This window comes from Kogia breviceps, chromosome 2, assembly GCF_026419965.1.
Source record: "Kogia breviceps isolate mKogBre1 chromosome 2, mKogBre1 haplotype 1, whole genome shotgun sequence".
Lineage (NCBI taxonomy): Eukaryota > Metazoa > Chordata > Mammalia > Artiodactyla > Physeteridae > Kogia > Kogia breviceps.
The window spans coordinates 163,684,052-163,698,496 of NC_081311.1; the positions used below are offsets into that span (position 1 = coordinate 163,684,052).

General features: G+C 35.7%; 1 protein-coding gene across 1 annotated transcript in view; it reads left to right on the top strand.

Annotated features, from left to right (window-relative positions):
* The window catches only part of LOC131750422 (coiled-coil domain-containing protein 150-like), an 83,923-nt gene that overhangs the window by 25,082 nt on the left and 44,396 nt on the right, over positions 1–14,445 (top strand). Inside the window, 6 exon segments of the mRNA XM_067026489.1 lie at positions 1,987–2,030; positions 5,046–5,138; positions 7,332–7,439; positions 9,470–9,594; positions 9,858–10,035; positions 10,574–10,642. Coding sequence (XP_066882590.1) covers positions 1,987–2,030; positions 5,046–5,138; positions 7,332–7,439; positions 9,470–9,594; positions 9,858–10,035; positions 10,574–10,642 — 617 coding nt within the window.

The window sequence follows — 14,445 nt, forward strand, 5'->3', positions numbered from 1 at the left end:
CAAAATGAATAAATGGTGAAGTGAGGCCTCAACTTGGATCTTCTAACTCCAAACCCAGTGTTCTTGCCACTGTGGCTTCCCTGCTCTGTGGCTGTAATGAGGACAGGAAATACCAAAAGGGAAATGAAAATTTAAAAAAAAACCAAAACCATAAAGGGTAATCCATTCAACGCTTTTACTTACTGCTTTTAGCAGAAAGTATTCTTTTTCCATATAGTTGTTGAGTAATGAATTATTCCGTGAAGTTCTCACTGATGATGCCCCTGAATGATTTTCTGTCTTCCTGTGACTGCATGCCTACAAAAATACATGTTACATTTTATTGTACTACCACATTATCCCATTTGAGCCTTACAGCAAACTTGTGAGAAAGATAAGAAAATACACCCCATTCTACAGAAAGAGCAGAAGATCTATAGTGAAGGACCCACAGTAAATGGCATAGCTGGGACTAAAACACAGATCTTTCTATTATATTAGTTGTCCTTCTGATTAAGTGATTTTTTAAAAATGTTACTTTCTTAATGGGTTCATGCTTTATTTTTGAATTTTGTAAGAACATATGGAAGACCATTAAAAACATTGAGATTCGAATAACAGTAATTCAAATTAACATAAAAAAGGAAGCCTATCTGAATACCAGCTATATGCTTCATATTGAATAATAGATGCTTGACATGCATGCAGTTTTGTTACTTTAAGGTACAAATAGTTATTCTAACTAGATTAATAAAAGGAATGCCTTTAGATATTTGCTTCAATGAATTTTAAAGTGTACTTAATAATTGTTTTATTTATTAGCAATAAACATTCTGTGTGTGTATTACACATACATTAATTAAAGTGATTAAATTGTTCTCCGTAGGATAAACATTCCCCTTTTAGTCTTTCTTTGATTAGTGGAATTTTCAAAATAGATCATGTAGTTTATCTTTTTGATCCTTAACATAAGTTAAATTAGAATTTATTGAAAATGAGTCTTGGACTCATTTTCAAGAAGTACAGTTTTTCTGAGTATATCATAAATAAAATGTGAGTTTTTATGTGTTTTATAATTTTCTGGCTTTAGAATTTTTAAGTGAAACAAAACTAATAGATCTTTATGAATTTTCTATGAAGCCAAACATTAACCTCAGAAAAGTTTACATCTCTTGGCTACTAGTATACAGTGCCAAACTGTTCTCCTATTTCTGCCTTTGGTTTTATTTTCACTGTATATACATATTCTGAGTGGTTTCAAATCTTTTTTTTTTTTTTCCCACACCAAATCATCCTCCTGAGCTCCAGATGGTATCTTACTGCCAACTAATCATCTATATTTAGATGCTTTGCAGATACCTCAAAACACATGATGAAAGCTTAAGTGTTGCAGTCATTTTTACTCATTACATCCCCCAAACCTGCTCCTTGCCCTGAATTCCCTGTTAGAATCCACCAACCACTCCCACTGTCCAGGTCTGTACACTATATATTTTCCTTGACTCATCTATTGCCTTTACGCCACCGGTCAGTCACCAAGTCCTGACAACTCTCCCTGCTTGCTTTACACAAGTCTTTTCCTTCCGCATCATTACCTCAGAGCCAGCTCTCATTGTTTTACACTTGGGTTACTGCCACCGCTACTAAACTGATCTCCCTGTCTTTATTGAGCCTTTGTCAGAGTAATCTAACAAAAGGCTTTTTGACCTTTTTGATTGTGTGCCTCCCTGGTTGAAATCCCTCGGACTCATCATCATCTGCGCATTGAGTAAAATGTGACCTCATTTACCATTGTCCGTGACTGTGGACTAGTTTCTTGATAATTTCATGATTTAGTTTCCAGTCTATAAAAATATGATAGAAATACTTGCATTCTCCTTATTTCTGCAAAATATAGAGTAAAACAAATTTTTTTTAAATCATAGTTTCTCAGGGAAAATACCATGTGATTTCAATGTAGTTGTAAGTTATTATCATCATAGTTGTGTGGACTCTTTTTGTTTTTAGTTTCTGGAGAGGACCTCACTTCCAAGTTGGTAGAAGAAAATAAGGTAGGTTTTGAGTACAGAGTTTTTCTTTCAACTCTTCACTAAATAGTATTTCCTCACTCATGTTGGTTTATAGTCCTTCTGATTCTCCTAAAATCTTTATTTAAAAAAGTTTCATTAGGTCCCATTTGTTTATTTTTGTTTTTATTTCCATTTCTCTAGGAGGTGGGTCAAAAATAAATGAGACCTAATGAAACTTAAAAACATTTGCATAGCAAAGGAAACCATAAACAAAACCAAAAGACAACCCTCAGAATGGGAGAAAATATTTTCAAATGAAGCAACTGACAAAGGATTAATCTCCAAAATTTGCAAGCAGCTCATGCAGCTCAATAACAAAAAAATAACCCAATCCAAAAATGGGCAGAAGACCTAAATAGACATTTCTCCAAAGAAGATATACACATTGCCAACAAACATATGAAAGAATACTCAATATCATTAATCATTAGATAAATGCAAATCAAAACTACAATGAAATATCATCTCACACCTGTCAGAATGGCCATCATCAAAAAATCTAGAGACAATAAATGCTGGAGAGGGTGTGGAGAAAAGGGAACACTCTTGCACTGCTGGTGGGAATGTAAATTGATACGGCCACTATGGAGAACAGTATGGAGGTTCCTTAAAAAACTACAAATAGAACTACCGTACGACCCAGCAATCCCACTATTGGGCATATACCTTGAGAAAAACCATAATTCAAAAAGCGTCATGTACCCAAATGTTCATTGCAGCTCGATTTACAATAGGCAGGACATCGAAGCAACCTAAGTGTCCATCGACAGATGAATGGATAAAGGAGATGGGGCACATATATACAATGGAATATTATTCAGCCATAAAAAGAAATGAAACTGAGTTATTTGTAGTGAGGTGGATAGACCTGGAGTCTGTCATACAGAGTGTAGTAAGTCAGAAGGAGAAAAACAAATACCGTATGCTAACACATATATATGGAATCTAAGGAAAAAAAATGTCATGAAGAGACTAGGAATAGGATGGGAAAAAATCACAGACCTACTAGAGCATGGACTTGAGGATATGGGTAGGGGGAAGGGTAAGCTGTGACGAAGTGAGAGAGTGGCATGGACATATATACACTACCAAATGTAGGGTGGATAGCTAGTGGGAAGCAGCCGCATGGCACAGGGAGATCAGCTTGGTGCTTTGTGACCACCTAGAGGGGTGGGATAAGGAGGGTGGGAGGGAGGGAGACACAAGAGGGAGGAGATATGGGAACATGTATATGTATAACTGATTCACTTTGTTATAAAGCAGAAACTAACACACACACAATAAATAAAATCCTTTATTATATTATCCATTTCTTCAAACCTTGTGATGCTAACATAGGAGATTCAAAGTAATGTTTCCTCCTGTGGAATTTACAAGAGATACTACAATCCTTTCTTCCGGAGAGATTAGATGGAAGGAAATAAGCTCACTTCTATATATTTATTTCTGTTTGTTTGTTTCATGTTGGTCTCCAAACCAGACTGTAAACTCCCAGAAGGCAGGGACCACATCAGTTTTGCCTACCACTGTCTTGCCAGCTCCAAGCAGAGTGCCTGTAAATAGACACATAAATAAATACTTCTTGAATATCTAAAAAAAAAGTTTCAGTGTAAATGAGTGTATATCCAGAAGTGTTGTCAACTGGGTATTAGAAATAAATCATTTCATGCAGATTATTATAGTTTGGAAAAAGGTGAATTGGCAAAACTAATGAGACCTATTTGCATTTTATACCTATTGCAAATGAATTGTTGTGAAGCTTTTTCTATGAAATGTAAGAAATATTAACTATTTTTGGTGATGGTTTATCAACAACATGAATGTATGTACTTACTCTCACTGAATTTAACACTTAACACTTAAATAGTTTTAAGTGAACTGAACTCTTAGAAATAGTTAAAATGAGTATCGTGCTATACAGTAGGCCCTTGCTGGTTATCTATTCTATATATAGTAGTGTGTATATGTTAATCCCAACCTCCTAATTTATCCTTCCCCGCCCTTTTCCCCTACAGGGGAAATGAATCTGAAAAAGAATACATGTTATTATATGTAATTATATAATAATATAATGTATATTTGTATATACTATATAATATTAATAGTATTATTATATATAACTGAATCGCTGTGCTGTACACCTGAAACTAACACGATATTATAAATCAACTATACTTCAATAAGAAAGACATTTCATTAAAAAGACTTAAAAATGGTTAAAATGATAAATTTTGTTATGTGTATTTTACCACAATAAAAACTAAAAAATAGAATAAATGTTACTACTTTTATATCTTAAGACATTTCTAAATCAATCTCATGGTGTAGATGTTATATGATGTTAACTTTTCTTGAGATGCTTCTTCTGGAAGGCTAGAAAAGTGGTTCTCTCTCTGGAGGGAGAGGACTTAGACTTTGCTCTTCCCCATTTGACTAAGTACCTATGAGGTAAAACCCAGCCCACAACTCACTTCCCTATCACCTTTCCCTCATCTCAAAGAGAACATTTTTTTTCACAGAACAAAGGTGCTTTCTTCTGTTCCACCCTCAGGTATTCCTTGATGAAAATCTCTTCCCCTACTTATAATTTTAAAAGATCCTTGCATGTGTTTCTTTGAAATAATAAGCTCATACTGCTAATAGGAAGAAATATGTATGTAACATAAACTAAAAATATTTCATCTTAGAGAGTAGAATTTTTTTGACATAAGGATACTAGGTAAATATCAAGGTTTGTTTTTAGGCAAATTCTTTCTAATTGGAGTCCCAGTATGAGAATACTTTTAATAAATAACTTTGATAAATCATTTATAAATTAAGAGACGTTTGGGAGTTGGATATATCAAGATTTTAAAAAATCCTTTGTAAGACACTTACCTATGTATATTAGAACTTGAACTGGTACTAGCCACAATACAGAACAGGTATTTTGATAGAGATACATGTAATAGCTCTTACATGTAGAAAAAGAGAAATTCTTTTTTTTTTTTCCTGTAGAATATACAGATGTCTTTCAACAAGGAACATGAAGAAAGTGCATATTTGAGGTCTGAAATAATATCCCTTCATGAAGCATCAGAAAAAGCACAGGTAAATCTTCCCATTTCTCTAGTGTTTAGATGTTGATTTTGTTCAGTTAAAGAACAAAGATGAATCCTGGTTACGTGAATTCATACCATTGCCATCATCCAAAATTTTTATTTGCATAAGATTTACTTCATTTGTGAAACATCATCAAATTAACTACATTTCCCATTTCATCCTCTAAATTCCTGTGATACATAGGTATTTGAGATATACTGCTAAACCATGCACTAGTTTAAACTTTGCCTTGTTTGCTTTCTAATTTACTCGCTAAATGTATACCTTTTATTTCCCCGTATGAAACTCTAAGCAGTTCATTGCCAAGGGCTATCTTATACTTTCTTTGTATCTTCTATGGCAAAGCACAGTAGGAACCTTAATAAATACTTGCTGATTTTGGAGTTACGTGTAATCATTTTATGTGGGATGGTGGTTTCCAAATTCAGCTGATGTTTTCTGTATATGCCTGTATATGGAGAGGAGTCACCACATGCGAGCAACCGAGTTATTTCTCATAGGGCCCAAGGAAATAGTATTGATCGTTTGAAAGAACTTTTTGTTAGTACAATTTGATTATTTCTTCAATGTTAGGATCATAGTGTTGTTATGCTGTCTTTATGATAAAGAAAATACAAAATGTGATCTTTCGTAAAATAATGATAACAGTAACTACTACTACTCTGACTATAAATGGTAGTTAACATTTATTGAATCCATACTACAGTCATGGCACAATTCTAAGCACTTTATGTTACTAACAAATTGTAATCCTCTCAATAGGACTTCTTTAGAACTATTATTATTCCCATTTTAAAGATAAGACAGTTGATACACAGAGAGGTTTAATAATATAGCTAGGGCTTCCCTGGTGGCACAGTGGTTAAGAATCCACCTGCCAGTGCAAGGAACAGGGTTCAAGCCCTGGCCCGGGAGGATCCCACATGCCGTGGAGCAGCTAAGCCCGTGCGCCACAACTACTGAGCCTGCTCTCTAGAGCCTGCGAGCCACAACTACTGAGCCCGCATGCCACAACTACTGAAGCCCTCAAACCTAGAGCCCGTGCTATGCAACAAGAGAAGCCACCGCAATGAGAGGCCCACGCACTGAAATGAAGAGTAGCCCCTGCTCACCACAACTAGAGAAAGCCAGCGTGCAATGATGAAGACCCAACGCAGCCAAAAATAATTTTTTTTAAAAACCTAGTAGGTGACCCAGTTGGAATTTGAGCCTAGCAATCTAGCTGTAAAGAAAATGAGCTATTTCTTTTCAAGGAGCAAGAGTTCTTCTCTGTCTTACCCCCAAGTATTCCCTGATAAATAGTTTGTGCATCTGGTTATAAGTTTAAAATGCCCCTGAATGTATTCCTGTCTTATGATGCTGTCCCACTTGTGATGCTGTCCAGATAATCTTTAAGTTATCTCTCCTTTCTTGTTACTGTTTTTTGAGTGTTTTTTCTATTAACCCTTCAGAGTTATTTGCCCCATCCTTAAAGAGTTTGTACATTAAAACGTAAGATCCTTACCAAATATACTTTGCAAAAATAACTGAGAATTAAGACAAATATTTTCCACAGGAATAGAAATTTCAAAATACCAAAAGGACAAGAGAATTATAAACTACATGTATGATAGATGTGTTACAGAAAAGCTTTTTGTTTTATTTTGGAAGGTTAATCTTGGGAAATGGCACAGTCGTCTGTAGTTTGCTTTTTTGAATACTGTAATTGGTGGTGAAGGAGCTTAGATATTTTGTTATCAGCTGAACAATTCTGAAAGCTCATCATCCAATTTTGAGAATGGATTTCTATAACATTGGCCATGCATCTACATTGTAAATTCCATTCTGTAGATGTCTTGCTGTAATTGACCAGCATTCACAATTATGAAGAATGGAAGATTGGTAAACTGCCAAATGCTTCAGTTGCTCCACTGTATCAACAAATTTCCCCTTTTAATTTACGGTTGTTTAGGATGATGACTCCAAATATTTGAAAGTATTTTATAATCTAATGAAATATCAGTTGGGATTAGGTTAAATAAATTAGGTTCACATGTATGGTGAAATAAATAGGTTATTTAATAAATTAAATAAATTGAATAAATTAGGTTCACATGTATGCCATTGTTAAAAATGATGATACGTAAGTAAAAAGATTTATTTATTGGAGAGATCTGTGATTTGCTGTATATCTTGTCTTAGGTTTTGAATGACCAACTGACTAGAAAGTGTTCAGAGCTGAACAGAATGCTTCAGACTGTTAGAATGGAAACTACCAGAATCATTGCTGACCACCAAGCCATTCTGCAGGTATTCATTTTTAACACTAGTCAATTTCTGGTAGAGTCATCAGGAAGCCTCCTTGGCTAAGAGATCAGGAAATACAAATAGCCAACTGGATACATAAAATATTTTAGCAATTAATTTCAAGGATTTTTCTGAATTATTTTATTTTTTAATTAGCTGTTTTCTGTTTTCATCAGAGGGGTCATTTGGCCTTACACTCAGTGCTTTCTTAATGGTTTCTTCTCCAATATCATTACTTTAGGAAAAGTAATTACCTGTCCCAGTATTGATAGAATCATGGAGAATACTTATGACTGACCCTAAAGTATTTACCTTTTACCCAAAGACCTGTACTTTCCCATTTTGCTTATGCCGTTCCCTCTGCTGAGAATGGTCTTTACTTCATTTTCAACTGTTTGAGATTGTGTTCATTCTTTAAGACTCACTTTCACCCAGAAGCTTGATCACTCCAATCAGAAAGAATCAGTTTAGTCTTTTAATTTCTACTTCTAGGACACTAAACAGGCTGTAATAATAAGGCTCTCTCTCTCTTTTTTTTTTTTGAGCATACTTACTATATACCAAGCATTGTGCTAAGGAGTTTATGTGTATTACATCCTTTAATCTTAGCAGCTGTTATGTAAAGGGATAGTTGTCATCCTCGTTAAACAGATAATAAAAATAAGATTTAGAGAAGTTAATCAACTTGCCTCAAATCACCCAGCTAGCATAGGGTGGAGCCAGATTTAAATCTAGATTTGACTCCAGACTCAGTGTTTTTAGTCATTTATGTTACGTTGCTTCTCTTGTTCTGCATTCTATAGTAGTAGTTTATGTGCATGGCTCATTTCCTCTACTACATTCCTAGGACATTGTCTTACATATCTTTGTTATTACCCATAGGGCTAAGCGTGTTTTGCACATACCAGGTACTCAATAAGTATTTTTTATTAATTCAGCAAGCATTTAGTGTTTACCTCATGCAAGTATGTTGCTAGATCCAGGTAGAATTATGTCAGTGAACAAGACAAGTCCCTACTTTCATGAAACTTACAATTTAGTAGACTGAATAATGTGACTTATGTATGTAACACTTTCACCAACATTTTAAAACTTTGGAATATGACACAAGTGAGATCCCATTTTACCAAGTATGAAGGTGTGAAAGTTTACCTTGCAATCAAATATTGTTCAAAAAGAAGTGTTTTAAAATATGTTTAGAAATAGAATTATTAATATGTACTATATTTACAAAAGCTTTATAAATTGTAGGTAGAGGAGGTGTGCATAAAAATGCTGTTTTGATAAGTAAGCCAGAGAAAATTGTGCAAAACAGTTATAGACTTCTGCTGTAGCAGTATCTGAGTGCAATTTCAGATACTGTCAAAAGAATTTACACTAAACAATGAAACATGATTGTCCCTGGAGAATGGAATTATTTGGAAGAGATGCGGGGGAGATAGAGGTGGAGCGATCATTTCACTTTATATACGCTGATATTGTTTTACTTTTTAAAATATAGTGTGTTGAAATTTTAAAGTACCAAAATATACTTAATATAGTTTTTTTTACATCTTTTTTGGAGTATGGTTGCTTTACAATGTTGTGTTAGCCTCCACTGCACAACGGAATGAATCAGCCATACACATACAGATATCCCCTCCCTCTTGGACTTCCCTTCCATTTAGGTTACCACAGTGCATTAGGTAGAGTTCCCTGTGCTGTCCAGTATGTTCCTATCAGTTGTCTATTTTATACATGGTATCTAAAAATTTCTTCATGTTAGGAGTTTTATAAATTTTTCAGCAAGCTGCATAAATAATGCATCTTGATGGTTGGCTAGAAGAGCTATAAAATGATAGAATTGTGGTCAGGTCAGGGTAGGTACAAAGAGCAAGCTGGACATTAAGATAAATTCTTTTAAAAAGGGGTTTTATTTATATAAATTAAATTTGTCTTTTGTAAGTATCAGTATCTTTGATCAGTGGTTTAAAGTGATACCCTGTCAAATGACTTCTGGCATCTCAACTTTTAATATTGCTTCTAACACTCAGGAAGAACAGAAAATGATGACACCGACATTTCAAGAACAAAACCTACTGCTGGATGCAGCCCATGCCGGTATCACAAGTGAGCTACAGACTGTTCAAAATGAGAAAACACAACTCCAAATGCATCTGTCAGTAAACTGTGGGCAACTTTTGCATCTTTTGTTTTTGCATTTGTATTTCTTATCTTTAATGAAAATGTTTAATTCTGCATTTGCTGGGCCAGTCACAGAAATAAACTCTGCCCTAAAGGAACTAGTTTTGTTAGAACATTTCGGTAACTGCTCTCAGGCATTTACTAAAGAGCATTTAGTCTTTCTGTTAAAGACTAAAGTCCTTCTGTTAAAGAAGAACTCTCATTCAGCTTTCATATCTCCTTGTTCTCTTCCTGCAGGGACCATTTAGTCCTTGAGCATAACCAGTGTATCCAGAAAGCACAGGATGCTGAGAAGAGGGCAGCTGTGCAAAAAGAGCTGCTAGAAGCAACTATTGCAAAATTGCGAGGTGAACTGGAAGCATCAATGCAAGAGAAGACCTGTCTGCTAGAGGAGAAAGAAGGACTTCAGAGAGAGGTAGGTAGAGGCAGATTTATGTTACCTCCCGGTTGTGGTGGTGATCTTGTTTTAAAATTTTATTGTAAGTGCGAAAGAAAAACAACCCAGATGTAGTTTGTCTGAGTTGCCCATGAAAGAAATCTTTGGGTGGCTAATCTGTGTCTTTTAGCATGTGAGTGCACTGTGCCAGAGAGTTACCCTTATATCGCCTGAGTGAATGTTAACTAACCATTCACACATCCTCATGTTAGTTAAGGAGTCAGATTTAAAACTCGATTTTCCCAGTAGGAGTGGGACAGTGTAAGGGGAAACAGCCCTGTCTTCCTAGTTAGGAAGGAAGCAGCAGAGTCTGACATGCAGATGTGTCTCTCTAATTTCAGGGCTATTTGTGAAGTCTGCTCTGCCTCAGAGACTCCCCGAGTGGCCTCTTTTCCGAGAGGATGTGCTATCTCTGCAGTGTAGGTATTAATTGACATGCAGGGTGTATCTGCTATAGTAGAGCCTGTCAGCTGTTTTTAAATTGACCCATTTCTTTTTTTCCCCTTCTCTTGGGCAGGTTAATAAAACCGAGAACGAAATAGCAGAAGAAAAATGCAACTTGGAAAAGGAATTAGCTAAAAGCAAGGTATTCCACAGTTTATTTGTTGTTATGTCATTATATTTAATTCCTTCTGTATTGCTGCCTCCTGTATCAGCTTATCTTAATGAGGAGATGGGTTATTTTGTTGAATACCAAAACGTGGGGGGAATAGAGAAGCCACGAAGCTGGATGCACTTGGAGCACTCCAGTCACTTCCGCATAAGGCTGCGTCCGGGCAACGTTTGCTTGTTGAGCATCTCGTGTTTGCCAGTGAGTCATCACTGCCTCGGACCCTAGTGTTCACTGAGTAGTTTAGCCAGGGAGTCCCCTGAGAGTGAGCTAATGGGCCTGTGGACTGACTGCAAAGGGATGATTGCTGACGATGCTGGTGGTGGTTTTGGTTTTTTGTTTTTTTAAAAAAAAACTAATTTAAGCTTCCTAACTTGTTAGCACTTGCCACTTTATCTGTGAGATACCCCTTTCTGGGTTCTATGAAGGTAGAATGGCCAGAGAAACAAACACAATCCTTATTCAAACAAAAAAAATCTTTCAGACATTGCTGTTTGCAATTCAAAATTTGAAGAGGGTAAAGATTATGTATCACTATCATCTAGAGAATATATCTGGAGCATCAAGGACTATCAGCCCATCCCCATTCAATAAACCCAGCAACAGGTGTCGGGTATAGTCATCAAGCCTTGACTGCTTCTTGGCTCAACTGAATAGCATTCTTAGTACCATATATGTGAACTTTTAGTTTAAGAACTGGGGAGAAGAAGAAAAGCTAAATTCTGAGCTAGAGCTCAAAGACAGTTCACTAAGCTGGCAGGTACCTTCTGTGGTTTAGTCACTCATATCTAGTGATTTGAAAACAGTCCACCCAAACAATCTTTAAATGAAGCTGACTTGCTGTGGCAAGGACTTTGCTGGTGTCAATGTGGCCTCAGATATGTTTTTTAAAATTTGGGAAGTTGGTGGATACTATTAAATTCATTAATACTTTTTGCTTTAAAATGCTCGTGAATATTTCATGGCTAAGGCAAATGCTATTAGTGATTAAAACATGGAATTATTATTTTGCTTGTCTGATTTCATTTGTTTTAATGTAGACTAAGTGTATGTTCATGGGGCTGAAAGATACTTGCTGGTTAGAGAGGTTCTATTAAGCCAAATGACAGTGCTTCTACAGAGTTCCGTGTTTTGGTCTAAGTTGCTATTTTTTACATGTGTACTCATTGTAAAGCTATGTTTTCTTAAAGTCAGGCTTATTGAGTGATAATTTAGAGTGAAATTCACCCTTTTTTTAGTGTACCATTCTGTGAGCTTTGATAAACACAATCATATAACCCCCACCGCAACAATCAAAATATAGAACATTTCTATCACCCCAGAAAGTTCCCTTGTGCCTTTTAGTAATCAGCCTCTTCCTCCATCCCCATCCCCTGGCAACCACTGATCTGTTTTTCTATCCCTGTAGTTATATCTTTTCCAGATATCATATAAATGGTATCATACAATATGTAGCATTATAAGTCTGGCTTCTTTTATTTAGCATAAAGCATTTGAGATTTGAGATTCATGCATGTTACTGTATGTATCAGTAGTTTATGTTCTGTTATATCACAGTTTCTTTACCCATTTTCCAATTGAAGAACATTTGGGTTGTTTCCAGATTTTGGCAGTTATGAACAAACCTGTATAAATGTTCATATGTGAACATGTATTTTTATTTCTCTTGGATACGTATCAGGAATTGGACTTCTAGATCGTACAGTAAATCTATGTTCAACTGTCTTCCAAAGGATGTGTGCCATCTTGCATTCCTACCAGGAATGTATGAGTTCCAGTTTCTCTACACTCTCACCAGCACTTGGCATTGTCAGTTCTTTGAGTTTCAGCCATTCTGATTGGTGTGTAGGGGTATGTCATTGTGGTGTACTTTGCTTTTCTCCAGTGACTAGTAATATTGAGTACCCTTTCATCTGCTTATTTGCCATCAACAACTTTAACTGTCTCTTCAAATCTTTTAACCATTTTTAATTCAGTTTGTTTTCTTATCATTTATTTTTCAGAGCGTTAAAAATAGTGTCATATTAATTCTCATGTAATATAGTGTCATATTAATTCTCATGTAATAGTTATTAATATTTGTATATAAACACATTTTATATGTGCTTTACCTACTTTTCTTCTGTAGTATGCCTTTTCATCCTCTTTTAAAGAGCAGAAGTTGGGGCTTCGCTGGTGGCGCAATGGTTGAGAGTCCGCCTGCTGATGCAGGGGACACGGGTTCGTGCCCTGGTCCGGGCGGATCCCACATGCTGTGGAGCGACTGGGCCCGTGAGCCATGGCCGCTGAGCCTGCGCATCCGGAGCCTGTGCTCCACAATGGGAGAGGCCACAACAGTGAGAAGCCCACGTACTGCAAAAAAGAAAAAAAAAAAAAAAAAAAAGTTTTCTACCAGTTTATCAATTTTTCAAATTTTATGGATGATACTTTTTGTGTTGTAGCTAAGAAATTTTTGCCTAATGTAAGATTACATAGATTTTCTCCTTTATTCTCTAGAACTTTTTTGGCTTTACGTTCAATATTAGGTCTATGATCCACTTCAAGTTAATTTTTATATATCATTCAAGATGTAGTCCAAGGTTCATTTATTTTTAGTGGATCGTCTGATTGTTTTAGTACCTTTTATTATTGAGATATAATTAATGTACCATAAATTCACCTTCTTAAAATATACAAGTTAGTGATTTCTTAGTATATTCACAAGTTTGCACAAATACCACCACTATCTTATTCTAGAACCTTTTTTATCATCCTGAAAAGAAACCTAGTACCCATTAGGATTCACTCCCTATTTACCCCTGCCCACCTCTGGCAACTACGATTCTACTTTCTACCTCAGTGGATTTGTCTGTTCTGGACATGTCATGTAAATAGAATCAACAGTATGTGGCCTTTTGGGTCTGGCTTCCTAGCATGATGATTTCAGAGGTTGTCCATATTGTAGTGTATATAAGTACTTCATTTCTTTTGGCTGAATAATATTGCATGAATATAACACACTTCATTTATCCATTTATCAGTTGATAGACATTTAGGCCGTTTCCATTTTTTGGCTATTAAGAATAATGCTATGAACATTTGTGTACAGTTCTTTTTGTGAGCATATGTTTTCAGTTCTCCAGGAATAAAACTACTGGGTCATGTGATAACTCTGTTTATCATTTTGAGAAACTGCCAAACTGTTTTACAAATAAGGTAGTTGCACCATTTTACAATCCCACTAGCAATGTATGAGCATTCCACTATCTACGTCCCCACCTAAACTTGTTTAGAAAAACTTAAAAAAAAAATTACACCCATCCTAGTGGGTGGGAAGTATCTCATTGCGGTTCTTTTTTTAACTGAGGTGAAATTCACATACTATAAAATCAACCATTTAAAAGTGAACAATTCAGTGGCATTTAGTACAATATTCACAATATTGTGCAACTACCACCTCTGTGTAGTTCCAAAACATTTCAATACCCGGAAAGGAAACCCCATACCCATTAAGCAATCACTCCTTATTCCCTCCTTCCCCCAGCCCCTGACAACCACTACTCTGCATTCTGTCTCTATGGATTTACCTATTATGGATATTTCATATGCATATAATCATACAACATGTGATCCTTTGTATGTGGCTTCTTTCACTTAGCCTAATGTTTTTGGGGGTCATCCATGTTTTGGTATCATTACGTATCAGTACTTCATTCCTTTTTATGGTTGAGTAATATTCATTGTGTGTGTGTGTGTGTGTGTGTGTGTGTGTGTGTGTGTGTGTGTGTGTGTGTTGAGTT